The sequence below is a fragment of the Mesoplodon mirus genome, assembly GCF_964341445.2.
Source record: "Mesoplodon mirus genome assembly, chromosome: 6".
Classification (NCBI taxonomy): Eukaryota; Metazoa; Chordata; class Mammalia; order Artiodactyla; family Ziphiidae; genus Mesoplodon; species Mesoplodon mirus.
Genome location: NC_138982.1, coordinates 27,140,932 through 27,166,531, shown reverse-complemented (window position 1 = coordinate 27,166,531; position 25,600 = coordinate 27,140,932). Strand labels below are relative to the sequence as shown.

At 37.3% G+C, this 25,600-nt stretch overlaps 1 protein-coding gene across 1 annotated transcript in view; it reads left to right on the top strand.

Annotated features, from left to right (window-relative positions):
- Positions 1–25,600, top strand: part of KCNH8 (potassium voltage-gated channel subfamily H member 8) — a gene marked incomplete at both ends in the record, with an annotated part of 347,867 nt that overhangs the window by 262,734 nt on the left and 59,533 nt on the right. Inside the window, 3 exons of the mRNA XM_082624208.1 lie at positions 9,258–9,457; positions 10,335–10,584; positions 16,454–16,668. Of these exons, the coding sequence (XP_082480334.1) occupies positions 9,258–9,457; positions 10,335–10,584; positions 16,454–16,668 (665 nt within the window). The remainder of the gene's footprint in view (positions 1–9,257; positions 9,458–10,334; positions 10,585–16,453; positions 16,669–25,600) is intronic.

The following is a 25,600-nucleotide window of genomic DNA, read 5'->3' as shown; positions in this document are numbered from 1 at the left end:
CTGACATCAGTCACTTCTCCCAATAGGGGGCGCCAGAGGGAGACTGGAGGCAGGAGGAGGGGGGAAGGAACTTCCGGGTTCTGATGGGGGCAGTGTACCTTGAGTGGCAGGCCACGTCAGACAGCTGCATGTGGCTCCAACTTCAGCCTGTTCAGGCACTTTCAGAAACAGCCTCATTGAGCTTTCTCAGAGATCCCTGCACCTGCTGGAGGTACCCCCGCATCCAAAGTCAGAGCCCCGACCCCTCGTGGCTTCCATAGCTTCTCCTCTGGGCTCCTCAGTGCTGATAACCCCACTTCTTCTCTTTGTTCATCCAGCTCTGCAGCTATCACACTCACGTGACCTCTATCTAGACTCTCCTTCTGATCATTCAGCACTCCAACACCAGGGAAAACAGTTCTTTATAATAAATTCCCCCAGATGAAATATTTACTTTCATTTCTCTTTTCTGAACCTCCTAACTGACAGGATTGATGCCTTTATTACCCACATTTTTCAGATGACAAATCTAAACCTTGCAGAAATAAAGTAACATTTTCAATGCCATACAACCAGTAAGTAAAGAGGCAAGTTTGGAACTCAGGTGATTACTTACTTCTGTCATTAAATACATAAATGGAAACATGTGAATTATAAAGCTGTTCTCATGGAGATGTGGGTGTCTACCTGGATTGAGTAAATATTCTTAAGCCAGAGTTCTATGAGTACTTTCTGCTCCACCGTATTCCCTCAAAAGCTTGTTCTGTCATGTTCTCCTTTTTTTTAATTTAATTTTTGTTCTATATTAAAGTACAGGTGGTTTACAATGTTGTGTTCATTGCAGATGTACAGCTAACTGATTCAGTTATACATCTACATATATCCATTCTTTTTCAGATTCTTTCCCCATATAGGTTATTACAGAATATTGAGTAGAGCTCCCTGTGCTATACAGTAGGTCCTGGTTGATTATCTATTTTATATATAGTAGTGTGTGTATGTTAATTGAGATTATCATGTTTTCTTAATGACCTTAGTCCCAGATATCACTTTGAGGTTTGAACCTTAATATAGAAGATGGTTTCTACCAACTTCCTTGCATAGATGTGAATTGATTTTGTGGGACTTCAAGCAATGAGTCATCCAGCCTACCATGAAACCAGAGCAGCATAAAGGCAATCTTCCCTCAAGGATTTTAGGATCACCTTGGAAGAAATATGTGGAAAGAGTTTTAACAATACCAGGCAGTAAATGTTAAGTGCCAAATCAGTTAGGAAATTGAGAAGCAGTGAGAAACGGGGCCAGGGATTGGGAAAATTTCTTGGAAAGGCAGAGTTGCTGAGGTAGCATGCTGGGACTGCAGCACTTGGAAGAGGTTTTTGGCCGATGTAGAGCAGTAACAGCCTAGGGAGCAGAGAACAGGAATTCTCGTTTTCTAAAGAGCTGCAATGTGCCAATCCCATGGTGGTGATTTTATACCCAGTATTATGGCTTATATAATTGCTGCTCTCCTTGATGGCCCATCTTTCAGCCTAGCAGAATGACAAGCATTTTGTAAACAGACACAGTCTATATTTATTTAATATTTGCCCATGTTTCTTCTACTCCTGATGGAAAGTTTTGGAAATGCTCAAATGCTCAAGGCTTAACCCACTAATTTGACATTGGAAGAATATGTTAGCTAATTGAGCTTCTTTCCTGTTGATTCACTAACTATCGTGTAAGTGGTCCTGAATCAGAAATTGTTAAGGATATTATTATTCCCTGCTATTCATTGTGAGTAGAAGCTAAGCTGGTCACAAAGCCAAAAGATATGGGAAATAATCAGATAATGCCACTTTGTTAGTTGGTAAATATTTATTGAGCAAATTATCCTGGTGCAAAACCAGCACTCATTTGGAAATGGCATTAAAGCATTTAGGTGACTTGAGCAGCACTTAGGAAACCATTGGTTTTGAATGGCAAATGGCATCTGAGTAACTCAGATTTATTAATTAAAGCTTCACAAATCTGTGTCTGTGGGAAATAACTCTATTATTGTGACAATTACCCTAGGCTAAGAGAAATGATGCCTTCATTTTTAATATTTCCTAGTTAACAAATTACTGGCATAATTTTGAGAACTAATCATAAGAGTTCACAATATTGAACACTTTGCTCATTTAATTCTCATAACACTATGAATTAGAGGTTATTAACATCCCAATTTAATATAAGGCAGCAGAAGTTTAGTGAGTTTAAATGCCCGGATTCACTAAGACCTAGAAAACTTATTGTAAAATATCCATGTCATTATATATTGCAAATTGATTTTATTTTTTAATTTTTATAAATATATACAAATAATTTATTTTTTAATTTAAAGTATGTATTACCATGGAATCAACGTTAAGTTATCTTATTAGGAATCCCCACACAAGGCCGATGAAATTGCTAATGACAGAGATGCAATAATTACTACAAAAGTGGGTAGGAGTGGTATTAAATGTTGCAGGTGAGTGTAAGAACCCCAGATAATTATCCAGGGCAGAGGCGCTCACAAGCTGAGTGAGGAGGAGGAGGGGGAAGGGAAATCTTCCATGTGAGCATCTGTAATTAACGAGTGTGCACACCACTGATTTATGGGAAACATATTTAAAACTATCAAAGAGATTAAGCAAAAGTAATGAAAAAAATCCATACCTAGACAAATCTGTATAAACTTTGAGAACACGCAAAACAAAGAAGGAATCCTAAAAGCTTCAAACAACTATTAGAATTAATAAGTGAATTTAGTAAGGCTTATGGATATAAAGTCAATATGCAAAAATCAGTTGTATTTCTATATATTAGTAACAAACAATATAATATTTTTAAAATTATAAAAACATCAAATAAACTGGAAAAAATGTTTTAAAATGTGCAATACTGGGACTTCCCCGGCAGTCCAGTGCCTAAGACTTTACCTTCCAATGCAGGTGGTGCAGGTTCAATCCCTGGTTGGGGAGCTAAGATCCCACATGCCTCGCAGCCAAAAAACCAAAACATAAAACAGAAGCAATATTGTAACAAATTCAATAAAGACTTAAAAAAATGGTCCACATCAAAAAAAATTTTTAATGTGCAATACTATTACACAGAAAAGTATAAAACATTAGAAAATAGTTTAAAATAATGGAAGGATATACAATGGTGATGGTTTTAAGACTTAGTATTGTAAACATACCAGTTTTATTCAAATTAGCCTAAAGAGTCAATGCAGTCTCAATTTAAAAAACCCAGTAGATGTGTGTTTGTCTGTATATATGTGCCTCTGAAAATTGGCAAGATGTTTCTAAAAATTAGAGGAACTGCAGAACTAAAACGATTGTAAGCAAGCATAAAGAAGAACAAAATTGGAATATTTATGCTGCAGATATCATGATGTGTAATAAAGTCACAGAAATTAAGAAAGTATGGTGTTAGCTCAGGAATAGATAAATAGGCCAATGGAATTGAAGAGAGTGCAGAAACCTGCCCATAAACATATGGTCACTTTATTTATGACATTGGTGATACTGTAACACAAGGGGGAGAAGATGATACTTTCAATAAATGGTGCTGAGTCAAATATATATAAATATACATGTTAAAAAACAACCTTGACCCCTCTTAAAACTAAGTTGAAATTAATTCCAGATGGATTTAGATCTAATTGTGTAAGGGAAAAAAATAAAGCTTCTAAAAGCTAACATAAGAAAGTATTTTCATGACCTTGGATTTGGCAAAGATTTCTTAAGCATGACTCAAAAAGTGCTATCCATAAAGGAAAGATTGATAAATTGAACTTCAGAACTTCTGTTTATCAAAAGACATCATTAAGAACGTGAAGCAGCAAGCCACAGGATAGAAGATATTTGCAAACATGTATCTGACAAAAGACTCTTATCTATTATATATAAAGAACTCTATCAAATCACTAAGAGCAGAGAACTAAAAAACGCATTAAAATTTTTAAAAAGCACTTCAAAAATAGATTTTCTTACCTGAATAGACAATAAACTTATTTAAAAAAAAGGTGCTCAACATCATTCATGTAGGATATGCAAATTAAGATCAAAATTAGATAACATTTGCATTCAGCAGAATGGTATACTTAAAAACACTAATAACCCTAAGTGTTTGAGAGGAAAAAGACCATCTTGACTTCTCCTATACTGTTGATGTGTGAGTTGGTACAAGAGTCTTGTCAGTATTTACCAAGTTTGAACATATCTGTATTCTGTGCCTCAACAATTCCATTTGTGAGTGTATATCCAACAAAAAATCATATATATTCACATCAAAAGACATAACGTGGAAGCATTACTGCAAAAATTTCAAAGTGGAAATGCTCACTAATAGGAGAATAAATAAGTGAATTATGAAATAATTATTCAACAAAGTACCATACAGTAATGAGAATGAATGAACTGTTATGTTACCACATGGATAAATCTTACAAACTCAATGATGAGCAGAGAGGACAGACACAAATAAGTATGCACTGTACGAATTTGTTTAAAGAAGGTTCAAAAGGTAGGCAAAACTTATTGACTGCAGTATAACTCATAGCTGCAGTTACCTTTGGTGAGGGTGCTGGTTGATGACTGTGTGGGACACCAGGGAGCCCTGGGTGATAATATCACATTTATTCATCTGGAGGTGATTCCATGGATCTGTTCACTTTGAGAAATGAACTATACATTTACTATTGGTGTAATCTTCTCAATGTGTGTCTTTGATACTAATTTTAGTTTGTAAAATTATAATAGATGAGCAAAAAATAATAATATAACTATCAGGTGTGGGATGAGAAAGTGGAGAGCAGTGAGCTGAGTTCTCACTTTTCATGTCAAGTTGCTTTTTATGTTTTGTCTTAATATGATAAGTCAAGCAGTAGAAGTGAAATCTCATGATCTAAAATATTGGTGATAATCAGAAGAAGACCTAAAAGAAATAATTTTGAAAGTTTGCCTTTGGGGAGTGGGATGGGGATGATGGGAAGGGCTTGGGACTGAACTGTTGCTAAATTTTCTAAGCTACTTGCTTATGATTATAAAACTTTTTAAAGAAATTATCAAACTGCCAGAGGTTCATTTTGGTTCCATAAATATTTATGGCACACTAAAATTATGCCAGGCACTGTGCTAGATGCTAGGGAAACAAAGATGACTAAGATAAGATGCTTTCCTTCGAGGAGTTCACAGTTGAGTAATGGAAATAGGTACTCAGGCAGATGATGTTCTTTCTTTTTCCATTTTAACTTTTCCTATTATAATGTGCATTTCGAAAGAACTGGAAAATCTACATAAAAATAAAATTACATGTAATCCCATCACCAAAGGATATTCTTTTCAGTCTTTTCATACATTTATTCCCCTATTTTCTAAGAGATTTATATCAACTACACATATCATTTTTGTCACCAAACAAAATATATTGAGAACATTTTCCCATGTCTTTTAAAATTCCTCTCTCATATTTATTAATGGCTGCCTGGTGAGTGAGCCCCCAGTGTTGGGACCATCAGCTCAGCCTCAGAGGTTAGATATAGCTTTCTAATGAAGAGGACTCATCACTCAGGACATGTCCAGTTTAAATGAGGCATTGTTGCCATGGAAGAAGTAGAGTGAAACTCTTAACAGCCAAGGCTTTCCTTGGGTCCTCTTATCCTATATATACTACCCTGATGTGATTTTATTGGACCCACAAATTCGCTGTTTTTAAGGTGTCTTTACACTGCCATTTCAATTCATCATTTAGAAAATTGTTCTCACTCTCTGTTCTCCCTGCCATCTGCCACTCACAATCCAGTGTACTTATAGCAAGGACTGGACAATTCCAGGGCAATAAGTAGGTGAGAAAGAGGAGTAGGGCAGCTAAGATTACCCGAAGCCTGAGCTCTGGTCTCCTTTTATAGCAAGAGAGCACAGTCCCTCTGTAGATGCTGAAGGCACTGCAAAGTAATTGACTAAAGAAATCAGAAATGATGATCTTAGGACAGCAAGGTTGCCCAATATCCAAAGAAAGGGGTGGTGGGGAGGGAGAGAGAGAGAGAGGAGGGGAAGGAAGGAGGAGGGAAAAAGAGGGGGAAGGAAAGGAAAGATAAAGAAAAAAGGGAAAGAGAAAGCCAGGCAACCTATAAGAATGCATTTTCATTTGAGGTCTGTTTATTTTCATGCCAGATCCTGAGGGTTGAGCCTCCTCTGAAAACCTGATATTAACATAATCTTTTACAAAATGCATTCTATACAAAACTCTTCCACAAAGAAAAAGAACCTCCCACAGACTCAGCAATAGGCCTAGCATGCTACTTTAAGAATTATATACATCAAATTTGCTAGGAATAAAAAGGAAAAGTGAAGGATAATTTCCAGACTGACCTGGATATAGAAGTTCTTCAGTCAAAGTTTCATAGTAGATGGAATGATTTGGCCTGACAGTCACAAACATGCTTCGCCAGTGTGAAAATGATAACCAGTGACAGAGAGGCAATAACAACTTTGGAAAACTGAAAAACTACGAGATCTAGGGTTGTATTTTTTGAACTACTTAAATTAGAAGTATTTTCCTATGCTGAAATGAGACTTTGAAATTATGATGACTCAGACATAGACTAGGGCTTTCCAACAACACTTATGAATGCTACAATGAATCCAGTAATTCATTTTATTGATGATGTACAATTAGGATGCTAAATGATCTGAACATATTACTTCTCTTAAGTGCTTTACACACATTATAATTAAGCAAAGTTAAAATCATACACTTAATTAAGGAAAGCAGTGTTAAAATAAATGAAATAAAATTGTTCTCAGTACTCAGTTTAAACTCCATAAATGATCATTACTACGTACTTTCTACAGATGGTGGGGCTTCCAAACACTGAGCCCATAAGTATATTAACAGAGCCTGAAATCAGTGTTTAATTCCTTGGACTTGGAGCAGAATCAGTTCTTTTCTTCGCTGAGTGTTTATCGTAAATAGAGGTCTCCCCCTCCAAATAAAATATTTAAGCGGCAGAACAGTTGTGCTTCTAAAACCATACAGAAGAATGAGCCTCTACTTAGAACCTGCCAATAAGTATTCAACGTTTAGTTGTTAAGCAATATGTGTTTTTCTTGGTATATTTTTAACCCTTTGGAAGACATTTCATTTTTGAACATTTAGGAAGAATCTGCACCTATGTGTGCTTGCATGTAGCAGGCATTTCTTGAATATTTTTTAAATTTCCTCCATCAAGAAGTTATTTCCACAAAGAACCACTCAATTATTTGACAGGTTGCTGGAAAGCCTTAAATCTGGGTTCCTCCCGCATATTTTACACCACTGAGCATCCTGGAAATTCATAGCACTTTTCACTTTCATGGGAAAAATTAACATAAATTGAGCACCCACACACAATTAAAGGCACTTTAAAATATTTTAACTCTTTAAATCCTGAAATAACTCTATGAGTAAGGTACTGTTATACCCATTTACATATAAGGGAACCACGCAAGGGAATTACATGTCTCGCCTGGTTTACAAAATTAGAAGTGGTAAAGCCAGAATTTAAATCTAGTGGTGTCTGATTCCGAAGTCCATATTTCCTCTGCAACATTATATTGCCTCCTGTATATAGACCCTAAGTTTAACCCTATTCTAGTAACTTCTCCAAAATATTGAGGCCTTCTTTATTATGGGGTGACTTTATTGGCATAGTGACCATATTTTCCATAGAGAAATGATGATGTATAACCTGATAAAGAATTTTAACTCCAGTGTTAGATTAGGCTGAAATTAGTATGACAAAAGTTGATAATTTCTGGTAAATGTAACCGAAAGAAAGAATTCGGGTTGGGGTTATCTTGAAATATTCAGGAGGATGGATGTAACAACAGGTTGACACATTTGCACTAATTATCAATTCTGGTGCTAAGAAACTTTTAACATAGTTCGTTGGATGTTGAGATTTGGGCACAGGGACGTTTATGATAAGTCTTAATAGACAAACTAGAAATGTTTAGTCTTTTTTTTTAACTAAAAACCACTGAAACCAGTGATTTCACCCAACCCCTGAGCTTCCTACCTCCTTGCCAGTCCCATGGGGATCAGGGCTGAAATCTGAATATCACAGAGAGTTGATCTGTCCGTAAGTGTGGGCACACTTGGGTCTTTCTCTTTCCCAGTTTCACAAACCCAGGTGGGTCCAAGGCCTTCTCGGGCTTCTTGCTGGTGTCTGCTAGGCCATTCCTGTTGTTTGACCAGCAACTACTGTTTAGTGCAAAATCCTCACATCTTTTCTGACTTTGAGATACTTGACCACTCCCCACAGCAGGTGATTCCTTGGGAAGTGAAGTCCCTCTGCTCACTCACTCTATGTTTTTTCAGGAGAAAATCCATCCCTAGTCCCCATCCACTCTGGAATTCTGGTGAACAAAGCCTTCTCTCTCATTACACTCTGGTGGTGCTTTTGGGAGGGGAAGACTGACCAAGAAATCTCATTGAAACAGGAGTCACATGTTCGTGTACCACGTGGCTCTTCTCAGAAAGGTGGCGAGGACTCTAAGCAGAATACCTGAACTCTTTGTTTCTTGAATGGTCTCAGAATTCCTAATATCTATGTCCCTTAAAATTAAAGTGACTAGCGAGTTGGGGTGGTGTTATCTTGGTTTCAGCTTGCCCAGGAAATCCTCAATTACATTTCTAACACCTTTTTCCATACATTTATTAATAGAAATGTGTCCTATTTAATATCCTAAAACTAATTTTAAATGATGGCTTTGGGGAAGAGACTAATATTCTCATAAAGGCTAACCAGATTTTTATTATAGACTTACTTTTGAAACGTATTTGTTATTATAATAAAAATAACAAACCCTAACTTGATACCTTATTCTATGAAATTATTAAAACCATTTCATCATACCTACACAGTTATACCCAACAATTAAAATAATACAGATGTGAATAGAGTACAAAAATCAAAGTTTGTCATAGCCAGGATGGCAGCTAACAGATTAAGTGTGGGTCAAAGTGGTCTATTGTTCTTATTACTGAGTATTTTAAAAGGTATTTTTACTCTGATCAAGTCACATGGAATCGAAATGACTACATCAGGATGCACCCTGTGGCACTGCGGCTGCAGCAAAAAGCCTGTTTCAAAATAGCTGTGTCAACGTAGCCAGCTACATGTACTCTGCTGATTCAGGATATATAGACTGTACATTTATACATAAGGAGGAAGCCCCTCTGTCCTATTTTTCTCTCATTGTATGCCATGTTGTTTTCTCTAGCCTTGATGCATGCCCTGGTGTTTGGAAACGTGACGGCGATCATACAGAGGATGTATTCCAGGTGGTCCCTCTATCACACTAGAACCAAGGATCTGAAGGACTTCATACGGGTCCATCACCTGCCCCAACAGCTCAAGCAGAGGATGCTTGAATATTTCCAAACAACCTGGTCAGTCAACAATGGAATAGATTCCAATGAGGTAATGTGCATTTCTCATGTTGACGTTTTCAGGCAGAAAGCACGTATTCTAAGGTAAAAGCAAAGTGCTCTAATGCAGGTCTCCAAAGGGAAATACACACCTACCACCTTCTTTATCTCTTTATTTTTAATTTCTCATGAGCTCAATACATCTTCTTTCATCTGCTCTGACTTATGTTTTTACAATGTCACTTTGGATTGGCCTGTGTTTTACAGTAACTTGCTACTTTGGTCAGTCAGGCAGACTTATTTTCATTCTCATTGACCCTCTTTGAAGGAACCAATTCTTATGACAGTTGAATGATGGAATTATTGAATATTAGATTAATCAAGTTAATGTTTACCTTAAAAGCAACAAAGTAAAAAAAAAAGAAAGAAAAGCTTTTCAGCAAACATGTTATCTTTGGACATCCAGAAACACCGCAGACCACCACTGTAGAAAAGGTATACTATAAATCAAGCAACCATTCCACCAACCCCCCAATGAAACCAGTCATCAATATTTTTAAGTGACTATTTGTTTTTTCCTCTCTTCAGATGGTCATGACAGCAGAGGAAACACTAAAGGGTCCAAATTCCATATCTTCTGTCCTGAGTAGGCATCTTTATGAGAAGCAAGTCACAAGGAACTATATGTTTCATTCTAGAGTCTTTTATTAATTTATTCTATTTCTCCAGACTTATTAACAGCTGATCATTTAGGAGCACACAATCAGGGTCACAGTCATGGAAAAATCTCTCCAGGATTATTCATATGTATATTTCCTCTTCTGTACTGTGGTTGGTCAAACAGTGGGAAAAACTTCCTGTGGCCTTATAGTCAATCAATTACACAAGACTGACCCCAACTTGCTTCCCTCTTTCATCTTCTCTGACAGCTTTTGAAAGACTTTCCAGATGAGCTTCGTTCTGACATCACCATGCACCTGAACAAGGAAATCTTACAGTTGTCCCTTTTTGAGTGTGCCAGCCGGGGCTGCCTCAGGTCTCTGTCCCTACACATCAAAACCTCCTTCTGTGCTCCAGGGGAGTATCTGCTGCGTCAGGGAGATGCTTTGCAGGCCATCTACTTTGTATGCTCGGGCTCCATGGAAGTTCTTAAAGACAGCATGGTGCTGGCGATTCTTGGTATGTCTGAGTTGAAAAGCTTCATGAAATTTTACTCTGGAGCATAAATTAAGGAGATGAAATGGGGGGCAAAACTGTGATTGAGAGAAGGAAAATTAGGGATGAATATGTGGATTCAAGATATGGGTTTAATTTGCCGAATTATTATTATTAGTTTTTATTATTATTATTATTAATTGTTATGCCATATATTGAGTTTACACTGTGCTAAGTGTTATATCCAACACATGTTTTGATTCTTGTTAAAAATCCAGTGGTATAAATATTATCCCCACTTTACAAGTGAATATATAGTATCTTAGTTAACTTAATTTGTCCCAAATAACATAGCAAGAGAATGAACACAGTTCTTTCTGATTCCTAAAGCCAAATTATAAATTTTGATATAGTCTGCCTCTTGGTGAAACAGTTGGTCAGTTTTCAGAGGGCATTTATGTCTTTTTGTGGAGAATCAATTCAGAAAAGAACATTGAAATTGTTTTATCTGTGCTAGAAATTGAACAAAAAATGATTTCGTATTGAGAATAAACTCTCATAGCAATCATAGCAATCATTAACTCAATTCTGTCAAGGTTATGATAGGCTTTTTTCACTCCCTCAAAAATTCATAGGACAATTTGTGAATATTTTGTACCACAAAGTTGACTCCAACTATTAAGACATAATTGGTGTTCGTTGAAATGTAAATGTCAGCTGACAAAAGATGACATGCAGGGTTAATGTCGAAAAATTGCTATCTGCAATTTTATGTGTACCTCTTTTAAAAATCACTTTCATTTGTTTCTTTATCTGTTTGTTCATTTATTTATTCAACTATTATTTCTTGAAGGCCTATGAATAAATTAGGTACTGGTCTAAACGATATATTTTGAACACCAGTGTAAAATGATAATGTTTAGAATTTGTGTTCATTAAAAGTGGCTAATGCAGCACTTTTCATTTATTTTTAATTTTCATATTTAAGAACCTAATATCTGTGGACAACCCAACCCTTTACAAAGTATTTTCACATGTGGGACCTTAGTTACATTTTCCAAACACAAAGAGACAGATAAGAGAGGTATTTTCTCATTTTTCCAAAGTCAAAGCTAACCTAGGTCTTCAGACTCTGTATCCAGTGTTCTTTCCACCTCTGAACAATGTCTTTTATTCTATATGATCATTGTTAAGTCTGCAGTCTCTGGATTTTAGCTAGTTAGCTTCAAGATCGGTTATATTTGGGAAGAGGGAAGAGAACTAATATTGATTGATTCCCTAATGTTGTATGTCCATTATCCAGTTCAAATCTTGCAACCCTATTAGGTTCCTATGATTATCCCCAGTTAGAGGTACAGAGATGGGGGCAGTGAGGGGTAAAATACCAAATGGAAGAATGCTTTCCATTGCTTCCAATTGACTTCAGCTTACCACATCCCAGAGGAAAGGTAGAGCTTGCCTTCCAAAGTTTGGGCTCAATTCTTGATTCACTCCCTTATGTTTTTCTCCTTAATAGAAAGGCATGGAAGAGCAACTAAAAGAGTGTATTTATCCCAAGTGTGGTCAGCTCATTATCAGTGAGAGAGTGAGACTCTGTATGTGTGTGTTTTTCAAGAGGAGAATTTAACACTCTTCCTGCCCACTTCTCAACTCTATGAAGTTAAAGATCAGTCATTCTATCATTTTTTATTCAAAATTTAAAGTGACAATCATTTTTAGCTTTGCTTCAAAACTTTTCTTTACCTGTGGGCTTCCTTAGTACCACTACCAGTTTTATAGCCTGTCCATTGACACAGTCTGCTTTTAAAAGGACATTTAGTGCCATTTACAGTGACATGGATGGACCTAGAGATTGTCATACTGATTGAAGTAAGTCAGACAAAGACAAATATATGATATCGCTTATATGTGGAATCTCAAAAAATGGTACAAATGAACTTATTTACAAAACAGAAATAGAGTCACAGATGTAGAAAATAAATTTATGGTTACCAAGGGGGAAAGGTGGTGGAGGGATAAATTGGGAGATTGGGATTGACATATACACACTACTATATATAAAATAGATAATTAATAACTTACTGTATAGCATGGGGAACAGTACTCAATACTCTGTGATGACCTATATGGGAATAGAGTCTAAAGAAGAGTGGATATATGTATATGTAGAACTGATTCACTTTTCCATACAGCAGAAACTAACACAACATTGTAAATTAACTATACTCCCATAAAAATTAATTTAAAATAAAATAAATAAAATTAAAGGGTATTTAGTTATTTTTCTAGCAGCTTATGGTTTGATATACATGTAAGCAAATTAATGCACTATTTTTAAATGTATATAATGTGTGTTTTTCTGTAATTGTGGTGAATTTGGTAACTAGCAACAGTTCTAGGAATGGAATACGAAGGCATCATCCCTGATACTATGTCACGATAGGTACAAATTTGATGGCTTGTATGTAAATACTATTGTTTGTAATACACAATTCCATTGGATTTTCTTATTTTAAAAAAATTCTAACAACTAAAAGACTTAGTTCATTGCCTTGTGCTTCTGGCCTGCATTTCCTACATAAATTGAGCTTCCTGTTATTAATGTTTTCCCATTTTTGCTGCTACCATATATCTCTCAGAGATGCACATGACCATTCGAAACATGACTATGTTATATTGGGACTAAACCCAAAGATAATACATTAGTAATATTTTCTCTCTGTGGTTAACATTATTTCAACAGAGACTGACTATTTTATTTCCCCTACGGTAATATTATCTTATGGGCCAATTTAAATCAATACTGACTTTGATAAACTTAATCACATGGCTTAAAATATAGATATTTAGTACATGTTCACTCTGCCAACAAAATAATTAATGCATAATGTAGGGGAAAGGTATCACCAAACTGCTGTCAAGCCATAATTTATTCAAACAATCCCGTCGTCCTATCAATTCTTGAAGGCGTTCTTAATCTGATGCTTTTTGGGGAGGCAGTTGACACAGAGGAAGGGATTTTTCCAGGGATAGAATTTGTCTGCCTTATACACATTTATTTCATGTCCTGGTAATTGAACACTTTCTTCATTGTGGTTTAAAAGAAGATGACAAAGCATGGATAAATACACTCTTCACAGATGGCATTAGTCTGTCTAATTATAATTAAACATAAGTTATAGCTCTAACCAGGATGGTTTGCCCATGCATCCCATCAACGTTTTTTTGCCCAGTGGAAGAATAATGATTAGCAAATATCAGTAATGGAATTCTGAATAATAAAGACTCTAAGGGACCATAAGTATCTTGTTTTCTTTTAGAAATAAGGATACTGAAACCCAGTGTAATTAAGAAACTTAGATATAGGCTCTAAATCTAAGTAGGGAGTAATCCACAAAATCGTAAAATTAGTGAGGGTGAGGACCAGGCTCCACCTGAGGTCTGGCACACATGTCAGTGGTCCATAATTATCCATTGAATAAATAAATAAACTAGAATTATTTCTAGGATGCCAAGTTTAGCAAGATGCTGGGGTCATTGTGGCCAAAATCACCAGGTATGAAAGTATGATGACCCTAAGGTTTTTCCAAACACCAGTTGCTTAACAGAATATGTGAATTCTCACCGCAGCAACATGGTGCATCATGATAAATTCTCCTCAGATATACAAAATTTGAAAATTTGCTGTATTCAGTCCATCCTGGCTATATTTACATCTTGCATCAGTATCCAACTTTGAGTTTTTGAGCAGCAATTTAGATTTCTAACAAAACATGCAAGAAAAAAAATTTCCAAGTTTAGCAGGATAGGTGACAACAATAAATCAAACTTGAATTCTTCAGCACTGTGTGGCTATTTATTCTCTTAATGTCTGTAAATATAGATTTTAGTCATTTTTCTTCTGCCAAATAGGATCAATTTCAAGGTTTTAATTCAAAGATAATACCTGGAATAATTTAAAATGTTTTGATCTGGCACAAATATTTATGAATATCTCAGGTATTCATGGTTGATGTGGCACATCTCCTTTTACTGTCAAATTCAATAAAACAGACTTTTATTGAAGCCTGCTGCATGCCAGAGACTTTGTTTCCAGAAATTCTGGACACAGTAAAAAATAAAAGTTTCAAAGTTAAAAAATTAATTGAATGAAGAATGGATGGGGCAATTTGTTCTATAACATTCCAAAGATATTACATGCTTGGTGGTTTTTGGTTGGTCAATTAGTGGTTGTTGGTTCCCTATGAAATGAAACAAAGCGGCCATAAAAATATATAAATAAATAATTTATTTATATTTATTTATTTATTATTTACATATTTATTTATTTATTATTATTTACATATTTATTTATTTATTATTTATTTATAGGCATGATGATATTTGAGGACAAAGCAAAGACAAAGTAGAAATTCCTAAGTTGGAGCCTTGAATCCAATGCCAGCATCCTTTGTGAACTTGGTCATATTACCTCAGCTTTTAACCTAAGTTTGTCTGAGAATTGAATGGATTTTCTTGCAGATTTCTCACATGGACACTGAGTGAATTAATGGCTCTGTCTAAAATAAAACTGAAGCTGCGATCAGTTCTTTGTTAGTAATTACAATTATGCTCACCCTCCTGCCAGGTTAAACAGATTCGAATCAATTTTAAGATTTTAAAGATTCAAGTAACTTGTCCAACATTATCTAATCAGCAAACTCGAGGAAGTAAGCTAGTTCCCAGGCAGGTGAAGTGTAGCCTAAGACTGATCGACAGAGGTGTTACAAAAGATTAGAGGTGCTGGCTGTGGGGTGGGACACAGAAAATGTGAATAAAGTAGTGTTAGATCATCTCTCCCCACAGTGGAAGAGCTCATAGTTTTTATTTATTCACTTTCTTTGTTGCTGGAGAAAATGGGATTTTTACACTGTCACAGAGCATTAAAACTATGACTTGGGGCTTCCCTGGTGGCGCAGTGTTTAAGAGTCCGCCTGCCGATGCAGGGGACACGGGTTCGTGCCCCGGTCCAGGAAGATCCCACATGCCGCGGAGCGGCTGGGAGCGTGAGCCGTGGCCGCTGAGCCTGCGCGTCCGGAGCCTGTGCTTGGCAACGGGAGAGGCCACAAACAGTGAGAGGCCCGCATACCGCAAAAAAAAAAAAAAAAAACAAAACTATGACTTGTATTTTGCATTTGTATGTAGTAGATTTCATGGTCTGTAATGCCCAGTAGTTGCCTCTGCCTCTCAACTCTTCTCCTCCATGCCCCACCTCCTGTCTTGTAGACATGTTCAGAGATAAATAAAACAACCCGACTATATTAGATGGTGATGCTTCTATTATTGTCCAAAGTGCTAGAATCAAAATGATTAATATACCTCTTGATGGTCTAAACCTCAGAATCCTGGATCATTTTTACAGTCATAAAAACTGAGCCATTATTATTTCCCTTGAATGGTTAAAGCAACTGTGACGAAAAATGTCAACTGCTTTGTCTAAAGTCATTTACCAAATCCCATGAGGGACCTGTCTGGAGCCCATGTATGACTTACAATTCCTAACTCTCAGGCTCCTAGCCTTTATTCTCTAGACCAGTTTTCTCAACTGGGGACAATTTTGATTGCCAAGGCACATTTGGCAATGCCTGCAGATATTTTGTGTGTCGTCTCTGGGGGTGGATGATGTGAGATGCTGCTAAACATTCTACCCTGCACAGGATGCTCCCCCTGCCAGCAAAGAATGATCAGGCCCCAAATCTCAACACTGCTGAGGCTGAGAAACCCTGCCCCAGATAAAGATTCCTCTTCTCTTTCAGTGTAATTTCAGAGAAATGAAGCCTGTAAATCAAACAAAGTTACCAGTCCCAAGCTTGCTTTTCATTAAAGCTACATGTCTTTTTTTCACTGTTTCAAGGGAAAGGGGATTTAATTGGAGCCAATCTATCAATTAAGGACCAAGTGATCAAGACCAACGCGGATGTGAAGGCGCTAACCTACTGTGATCTCCAGTGCATCATCCTCAAAGGACTCTTTGAAGTGCTGGACCTTTACCCAGAATATGCTCACAAATTTGTGGAAGACATTCAGCATGACCTCACATACAACCTTCGAGAAGGTCACGAGAGTGATGTAAGTCTCACTTCTAATTAGTGCTGAGACCCAAACACACGGGGACTGGAGATCATTTATAACAGGAAAGGCATATGTCCTGACCTCACTTCAAAATGTCTCTGAGCAGATAAGGTAGGACTGTTCAGTTACTAATTGAGCAGTTAGATAATTAGCTATATGTCAAACCTGGAGCTTGTTATCAACATTTTACGAAAGTATTATTTATGGATGACTTCTCTTAATTCAGTTTCTTTCTTTTTTATTTTCATGTGCTTATAGCCAGAATCAATTTCAGGGACATACAATATTCAGCTAGAGATGTGTGACTTCTCCCGAACTGAAAGATTTCTGGATAGAGTACGTGGTGCAGAGTTTGCTGTGTGTATAATTATTCACTACTCCACTGGCTTGACATGCAGTTTGCTTAAGAATATCTTTTTATTTGTTAACCGGTACTCGAAACAGCCTATCTTAAAATGACTAAATAGGCACGGAAGGATTCAAGCCAAAGATTGTCACGCTGAAAGCATAATGAACATTTTCTGAAATTATATATTTGCTGCATGTTTCAGTTTATACAAACAGCTTTCCTGTCAAAATATGTACCAAACTGCATCCCATGATTAAGCTGCTCATGAACATGACTTCATTAGATGTGTCAGAGAGACCAACACTTTAATAGGGATGATTGTTGAAAGGCAAGCCAGAGCACGTACGCAGAGCATTCTCTATGAACAGAGAAGCCTTGATCTGCTGCCTTGAGCTTTGTCCCAGATATCTGCTATACTCGATTTTTTCCCTAAGGGTTTAAGAAACAAAGCTCTTGTTTTGACTAACCCACTTGTCGGGACATTTTGTTCGTCATCAATATTCTCCACTTGAAAGGTAAAGAATGAACCCAAATTGTGTATGACTTCGTCTTGGTGGAGGATGTCAAATGGCAGAGAGTACGTAGATGGTATCCCTTTCTGACATTCAAGATCACCACTTTTCAATGTGTGCTTCTCTCCATTGATGATGACAAGCAGCAGAGGAGGTATTGATAGTTATTGCAAACTTACTTGTGCTAAGTACTCTGCCTGTGTAAAACATTTCAGTTAGTGCTTAAAGCCACTGTTGAAGGTGAGTGTCAGCTAGGTTTTACAGGACAGAAGACAGATGCAGAATGGTTAAGTAACGTGTGTAAGGTCACACAAACGTGTAGGTGGCAGGGACAGAATATGGGCACAGGTGTCTGTCATTTTAAAATCTGTAAACTCGTAGTTATGTTGTCTCTTATTTATTTACTTATTTATTTTTGGATGCGTTGGGTCTTCGTTGCTGCGCACGGGCTTTCTCTAGTTGTGCCGAGCGGGGGCAACTCTTCGCTGCAGTGCGCGGGCTTCTCATTCCGGTGGCTTCTCTTGTTGTGGAGCACGGGCTCTAGGCGCGCCGGCTTCAGTGGTTGCAGCACATGGGCTCAGTAGTTGTGGCTCACGGGTTTCGTTGCTCCGTGGCATGTGGGATCTTCCCGGACCAGGGCTCAAACCCGTGTCCCCTGCATTGGCAGGCGGATTCTTTTTTTTTTTTTTTTTTTTTTTTTTTTTTGCGGTATGCGGGCCTCTCACTGTTGTGGCCTCTCCCATTGCGGAGCACAGGCTCCAGACGCGCAGGCTCAGCGGCCATGGCTCACGGGCCTAGCCGCTCTGCGGCATGTGGGATCTTCCCGGACCGGGGCATGAACCCGTGTCCCCTGCATCGGCAGGCGGACTCTCAACCACTGCGCCACCAGGGAAGCCCCAGCAGGCGGATTCTTAACCACTGCGCCACCAGGGAAGTCCCCTGGTGTCTCTTCTTCTTGAAGACACTCTTCTTGTATTCCCTTTCAATAAATCGAGGTCTACGACTATAGTTGCCTTCTGTGCTCTCCATGACAGCGTAATGTGACAACTGTTTTTGAAGAGTGGAGGTCAGTTAGGGCATCGAAGCCACCAAAAAGGGAAAAAGAAATGAGCGAAGAGAGAAATAGCCAACATTCCTCAGCATAGACAAATGGAAAATATGGGATCTCAACCCCTAGTTTCTTCTTATTTGGTTACTTTTAAGGATTCTTACCTTTAATCCATTTTTTATCTTCTTCTTCTCTTTGCTGAAACATTAATCATAGTGATTTTAAAACTCCAATGTCTGAATTGCCAATGAGACTATTTTCATTATCTGTTATTTCTCTTGTGTGTGTTTTTTGTTTGTTTGTTTTCTTTTGTGTTATTTGGCCCCCACCCGTTTTTTTAGCAGATATCATGATTTTGCTTCATTGTAGATGTTGTTTATGAAAAAGTGTTCACATTATTTTCCTCCAGGTAGGGTGATAGTTTCTTTTGGCTGATAGAGTACCAGCAAATCACTTTCATCCTGCCCACAGTTCCTCTTCAGCTTTGTTAGGCTGATCTCTTTCTGTTTTGCCCTTACTCTGGTGCTATAGCTCTCACTCCTAAGTAAGACATGATTTTTTTCAGGATCTCAGCTAAAATCCTTGGATGTTCACCAAGGCTCCTCCAACTTGGCAGGCCTTGAATTCCAGCCTGCATCTCCTGAGCATCACATGGTTATGGAAATAATCTGGTTTCTTGGAGTACCACCCTGTGTAGGCTCAAATGGGGAGCTGGCTGATGCCTCAGGGCCCCATTGATGCAGTTACCTCCTCTGGGGTTTACTCATCAAATCCCAGGTGGTTTGGTACACCTAAACGTCCTCGTCCAGGAAGACTGTTCCTTTCTCTTCCACCTCACACTGAAACAGCCGATTCTCTCAGGAAAACACCTAGACAGACATGGTCCTCACACAGATGGGCTTCCCTTTTCCCAGGCAACACAGCCCTTCAAGTCTGACCTAAGTTGCTTGCTCTCCAGTGTTTTCAAACAGTTATTTTATATATTTTGTCCATCCTCCTTGGTGGAGGATGTCAAATGGCAGAGAGTACGTAGATGGTATCCCTAAAAAATATATTATATATATTTTTTAGTTCAATATAAGCTATTTCATTGTGGCTGAAACCAAAAGTCTTGCTTCTTTACAGAGAACTCCTTCTAAGCTACATTTTAAGGGCTAATGGGAACTGGCACTTACCTCTGAGACACTTATCATTTTATATTTTGTGTTTCCTCATCTTGTATCACTCAGAAGTTCTATTTACATTATATCCAAGATCCTGGGATGCTATACCTTCTAAAGGTAAATTTGGACCATGCTGATCCATAATTTCATACCGCAGGAGAGAAGTCTTGTGCTGTTTCCAAGGATACTATGACTTTGGGGGGAGCTTATATTCTGACGATTACCTATGGTCATGGGTTCCTGCTCTCTGCTCTGCAACTTTGGTGTCAGACCAGTGTGGAACCCAGCCCCCTCCTTAATTCCCACACACATGCAAACAAAAATATCCAATCACACAGGGTTTCTGATGGGTTGAAGCCTGTGTGAAAGGTTGGTCAATGAGTTCTAGAAGGATCAACATTTGCATGATGGAAATGCAAACAGTATAAATGTGACTTCACTCTATATCCTTATTCTTAAAACTCCTGTGGCCACCCTGCCCCATTGTTCAGCCCTTTATTCTTGCTCTCACCTCCTCTCCTCTCTTCATCCTCTCCCTTCATCCACAAATTCCCCATTGTTTCCGACACATATTAGCTTAACTCTCTCTGTTTGATTGCCTTGTGTCTTTCTAATTTTGCCTTCTGGATATCACCTTCTATCCCAAGTAGCTTATAAACTATCAGGTGACAGAGAATGTTACCAGAACATCTGGATAAAGAGGAGACTGATCATCAACCCATTTTGAAATAAAGACCAAAGAAGCATTTTAAGAAATAGTCAAAATGTATGCATGTAACAGTAAGCTGTGACTCTAGAACTCTGATAAATTATGTAACTTAGAATAGCAGCTCATCCAATTCCCACAGGAAAACTAATTAAAATGTGTAAAATATTTTCTAAGTTTGTGAAAAGGCTAGCTAGTACTGTTTGGATTTCATGTTAATTAGGAGTTTTATGCACTCAGTGTATTCTCTGTGTTTGCCCTTATTTATATCTCCTGGATGACCCCAATAATGACATAGATAAATTTAGCTATTTCTGTCTATGGAGATGCTAAGAAATTTGCTTCACATCTTCTCGTGGTAAACCCTATAAAATTGATTTTAGCACAGACCCATCTGTTGTTGGTTGTGAAATTTAGTTTGCCTTAACATAAGAATTTTGAATTTGAGATAAATAGTGATGGAAGACTATCTAAAATATGTTTTCAAAAGTTAATAGTGCTAAAACACTGAAGATCAGATATTGCTATGGCTATGTGTAGATATGTTCTGGGTTTGCACATCATGGACTCTGACTTGGTGGTGAGGTTGTGAAGCAGCAAATGGAAATGGTTGTCGGAAAAAGGTGATAAATTCTCCAGTTTTACCTTAACAGGGGTTACTCGATGAAACCTATTAACTTTTTTTTGTCATTTTTTTTTTACTGAAGTATAGTTGATTTACAGTGTTTCAAGTATATAGCAAAGTGATTCAGTTATGCATTTATATATGTATTCTTTTTCAGATTCTTTTCCATTACAGGTTATTTACAAAATATTGAGTATAGTTCCCTGTGCTCTACAGTAGGTCTTGTTTATCTATTTTGTATATAGTAGTGTGTATATGTTAATCCCAAACTCCTAATTTATCCCTCCTCCCTTTCCCCTTTGGTAACCATAGTTTGTTTTCTGGGTCTGTGAGTCTGTTTCTGTTTTGTAAATAAATTCATTTTTATCATTTTTTTAGATTCCACATACAAGTTATTTCATATGATATTTGTCTTTATCTAATTTACTTCATTTAGTATGATAATCTCTAGGTTCATCCATGTTGCTGCAAATGGCATTATTTCGTTCTTTCTTATGGCTGAGTAATATTCCTTTGTGTATATGTACCACATCTTCTTTATCCATTTCTCTGTTGATGGACATTTAGGTTGCTTCCATGTCTTGGCTATTGTAAATAGTACTGTTATAAACATTGGGGTGCATGTATTTTTTTGAGTTAGAGTTTTCATCCTTTCCGGATATATGCCCAGAAGTGGGATTGCTGGACTGTATGGCAACTCTGTTTTTAAAGGAACCTCCCTTCTGTTCTCCACAGTGGCTGCACCAATTTACATTCCTACCAACAGTGTAGGAGGGTTCCCTTTTCTCCACACCCTCTCCAGCATTTATTATTTGTAGGCTTTTTGATGATAGCCATTCTGACCAGTGTGAGGTGAAACCTCTTTGTAGTTTTGACTTGCATTTCTCTAATAATTAGCAATGTTGAGTATCTTTTCATGTGCCTATTGGCCATCAGTATGTCTTTGGGGAAATGTCTATTTAGGTCTTCTGCCCATTTTTTGATTGGAAACCTATTACAGTTTAAGTGTGATGGTTACCTCCTTTTTTCCCTTAGTTTTCCATTATTTTTATATAATCTCATCAGCATAAAAAATAAAGTCTCCTCCTTCACTCTCCCCATCCTTTAGTAAAGGGAGAGATATTTCCCTAGGTTCCTGAGTGTCAGTGGCCTCTGGGTGAAGGTCTTTGAAATGCCACTTCCACTACAGCACAAGAGGTTACACCAAATTTCAGAGAAGGTTCCTGAACAGAGACAAGGGAGCCTGTGAGGAGCACCCACTTTTAGCTGCTTTCCTCCAGTTTTGATGTATTTGATGGTATGTGGGTGATTTATGGTGCTGACCCATAGCTGCTCAGAACCTCAAGCTTCATCACAGTACTCCAACCCCCCCATCAACACACACTCTCTCTACACACCAAGCACCATATTTCATTAGTGTAGTTACAAAACTACATACTCCAGTCTTGACTCTCGAGTGAAACAAGCACAGTTATAAACATAATTAATGGAAAACTTTCCAGAGTGGTCATATACATCAGATAACAGTTATATATTAAACATAATTAAATGTAAAAGTTACATGCTAATGGGAGAGTCAACTTGCTCTCACCAGCCTGTGGGGTGTGTATGGGGTGGGAGGGTGGGCAGGTAGGTACTGAGACATATCTCCCTGACAATGACAAAAGAGAAGTGATGTAATGGTTCTCCCTGTCTCTATTCTTTTTCTTTAAATTGAGTTATAATTAACAAACAATATTAGATTAGATTAAGATGTACAACATAGTGATTCAATATTTTTAGATCTTATAAAATGATCACCACAATAAATATGGTTGCCATCTAGCACCATACAAAGTTGTTGCAATATTATTGACTGTATTCCCCATGTGTATGTTACATCTCTGTGACTTATTTATTTTGTAGCCAGTTTTTGTTTCACTAGTCAGAAGTTTTTACTTCTTAATCCCCTTCACCTTTTTCATTCCACGCCCCAACCCTCTCCCCTCTGACAATCACCAGTTTGTTTCTGTTTTATTCTGTTTTGTTTGTTCCTTGTTTGTCTTTTAGATTCCACATATAAGTGAAATCATACAGTATGTGATTTTCTCTGTCTGACTTATTTCGATTAGCATAATACTCTCCAGGTTCATCCATGCTGCTGAAAGTTCCAGGATTTTATTATTTTTATGGCTGAGTACTATTCCATTGTATAGTATACCACATCTTCTTTTATCCATTCATATATCGATGGATACCTAGATTGTTTCCATGTCTTGGTTATAGTAAGTAGTGCTGTGGTGAACATGGGAGTGCATACATCTTTTCAAATTAGTGTTTTCATTTTCTTCAGATAACTACTCAGAATTGGAATTGTTGGATGGTATGGTATTTCTATTTTAAGTTTCTTGATGAACTTCCACACTGTTTTCTGTAGTAGCTACATTAATTTACATTTCCACCAACAGTGCATGAGCGTTCCCTTTTCTCCACATCCTTGCCAGCACCTGCTATTTATTGACTCTTTTGTGATAACCATACTTAAAGGTGTGAGGTGATAGCTCATTTGTGTTTCCCTGATGACTAGTGATATTGAGCATCTTTTCATGGGCCTGTTGACCATCTGTATGTCTTCTTTGGAAAAATGTCTATTTAGGTCTTCTGCCCATTTTTTAATTGGGTTACTTGGTTTTTTGATACTGAGTTGTATGAGTTCTTTATATATTTTGGTATCAACCACTTATTGGATATATCACTTACAAATACCTTCTCCCATTCAGTAGGTTGCCTTTCTGTTTTGTTGGTAGTTTCCTTCCCATGTGAAAGCTTCTTAGTATGATGTAGTCCCATTTGTTTATTTTTGCTTTCGTTTCCTCTACCTGAGGAGTCATATCCAAAAAATTATTGCTAAGACCAATGTCAAAGAAGTTCCTGCCTATGTTTTCTTCTAGGAGTTTGATGTTTTCAGGTCTTACATTTAAACCTTTAGTCCGTTTTGAGTTTATTTTTGTATATGGTGTGAGAAAGTGGTTCAATTTCATTACTTTGCAAGTAGCTGTCCAGTTTTCCCAACACCGTTTATTAAAGAGACTTTTTCCACATTGAATAATCTTGCCTCCTTTGTCATAGATTAATTGACCATATAAGTGTGGGTTTATCTCTCAGTTCTCTCTTCTATGCCATTGAGCTTTGTGTCTGTTTTTATGCCAGTACCATACTCTTTGATTACTAGCTCTGTAGCATAGTTTCAAGTCTAGGATCCTGATACCTTCAGCTTTGTTCTTTTTTCTCAAAATTACTTTGGTTATTTGTGGTCTTTTGTGGTTCCAAAAAAAATGGGGGATTATTTGTTCTAGTTTTGTGAAAAATGCCATTGGTATTCTGATAGGGATAGCATTGAATGTGCAGATTGCTTTATGTAGTATGAATATTTTAATGACACTGATTCTTCTAATCCATAAGCACAGTATAATTTTCCTTTTGTTTGTGTCATCTTCAATTTCTTTCCTCAATGTCTTATAGCTTTCAGAATACAGGTCCTTTGCCTCCTTGGTTAAATGTATTCCTAAGTATTTTATTCTCTTTGTTGAAATTATAAATGGGATTGTTTTCTTTATTTCTCTTTCTGATAGTTTGTTATTAATGTGTAGAAATGCAATAGATTTATGGATATTAATTTTGTATCCTGCCACTTTAATTAATTCATTTATTAGTTCTAATAGATTTTGGGGGGTTTTTCTATATGCAGTATCATATATCTGTAAATATATACATACATACTATCATATCATCTGTAAATAGTGACAGTTTTACTTCTTCCTCTTTAATTTGGATGACTTTTTTCTTTTTCCTGCCTAATTGCTATAGCTAGGACTTCCGATACTATGTTGAATAAAAGAGAGGAGACTGGGCATTCTTGTCTTGTTCTTTATTTTAGACGAAAAGCTTTCAGCTTTTCACCATTGAGTATGACGTGAGCTGTAGGTTTGTCATATATGGCCTTTATCATGTTGAGGTGTATTCCCTCTATATCTACTTTTTCTAGAGTTTTTATCATAAATGCATGTAGAATTTTGTCAAATGTTTATTTTTTCTTCTGTATCTTGAAGGAGTGGCCTTGTGGGATGTGGGAGCATCCCCTGTGTAGACTGCTTGCACCCATCCTTGCCTCTTTTCTTAAACCCTTACCCATCCTATTTCCTCAAGTCTACAGGAGAAACCTTTTCAAAATATAAATTGGAACATGCCATTCTGTTGCTTAAAGTATTTCAATGGATCCTCATGCACTGTTAATAAAATCCAGACTTCTCACCATAACTTTCAAGATTCTCTGCATTCCAACTCCTGCCTGTCATTCAAACTTATCTGATACATCAGATATCAACTCGTGTCCAGCATTGCATTCCAACAAACTGGGCTGCTTTCCCTTCCTTACACATGCCATGTGCCTGCCTGCCTCTCATGCATCAGGGCCTTTGCATTGCTATTTTTTCTTTCTCCAGTGCTACTCCCCTGACCTTACCTGACTGCCTGCCCTGGAGTTTGCC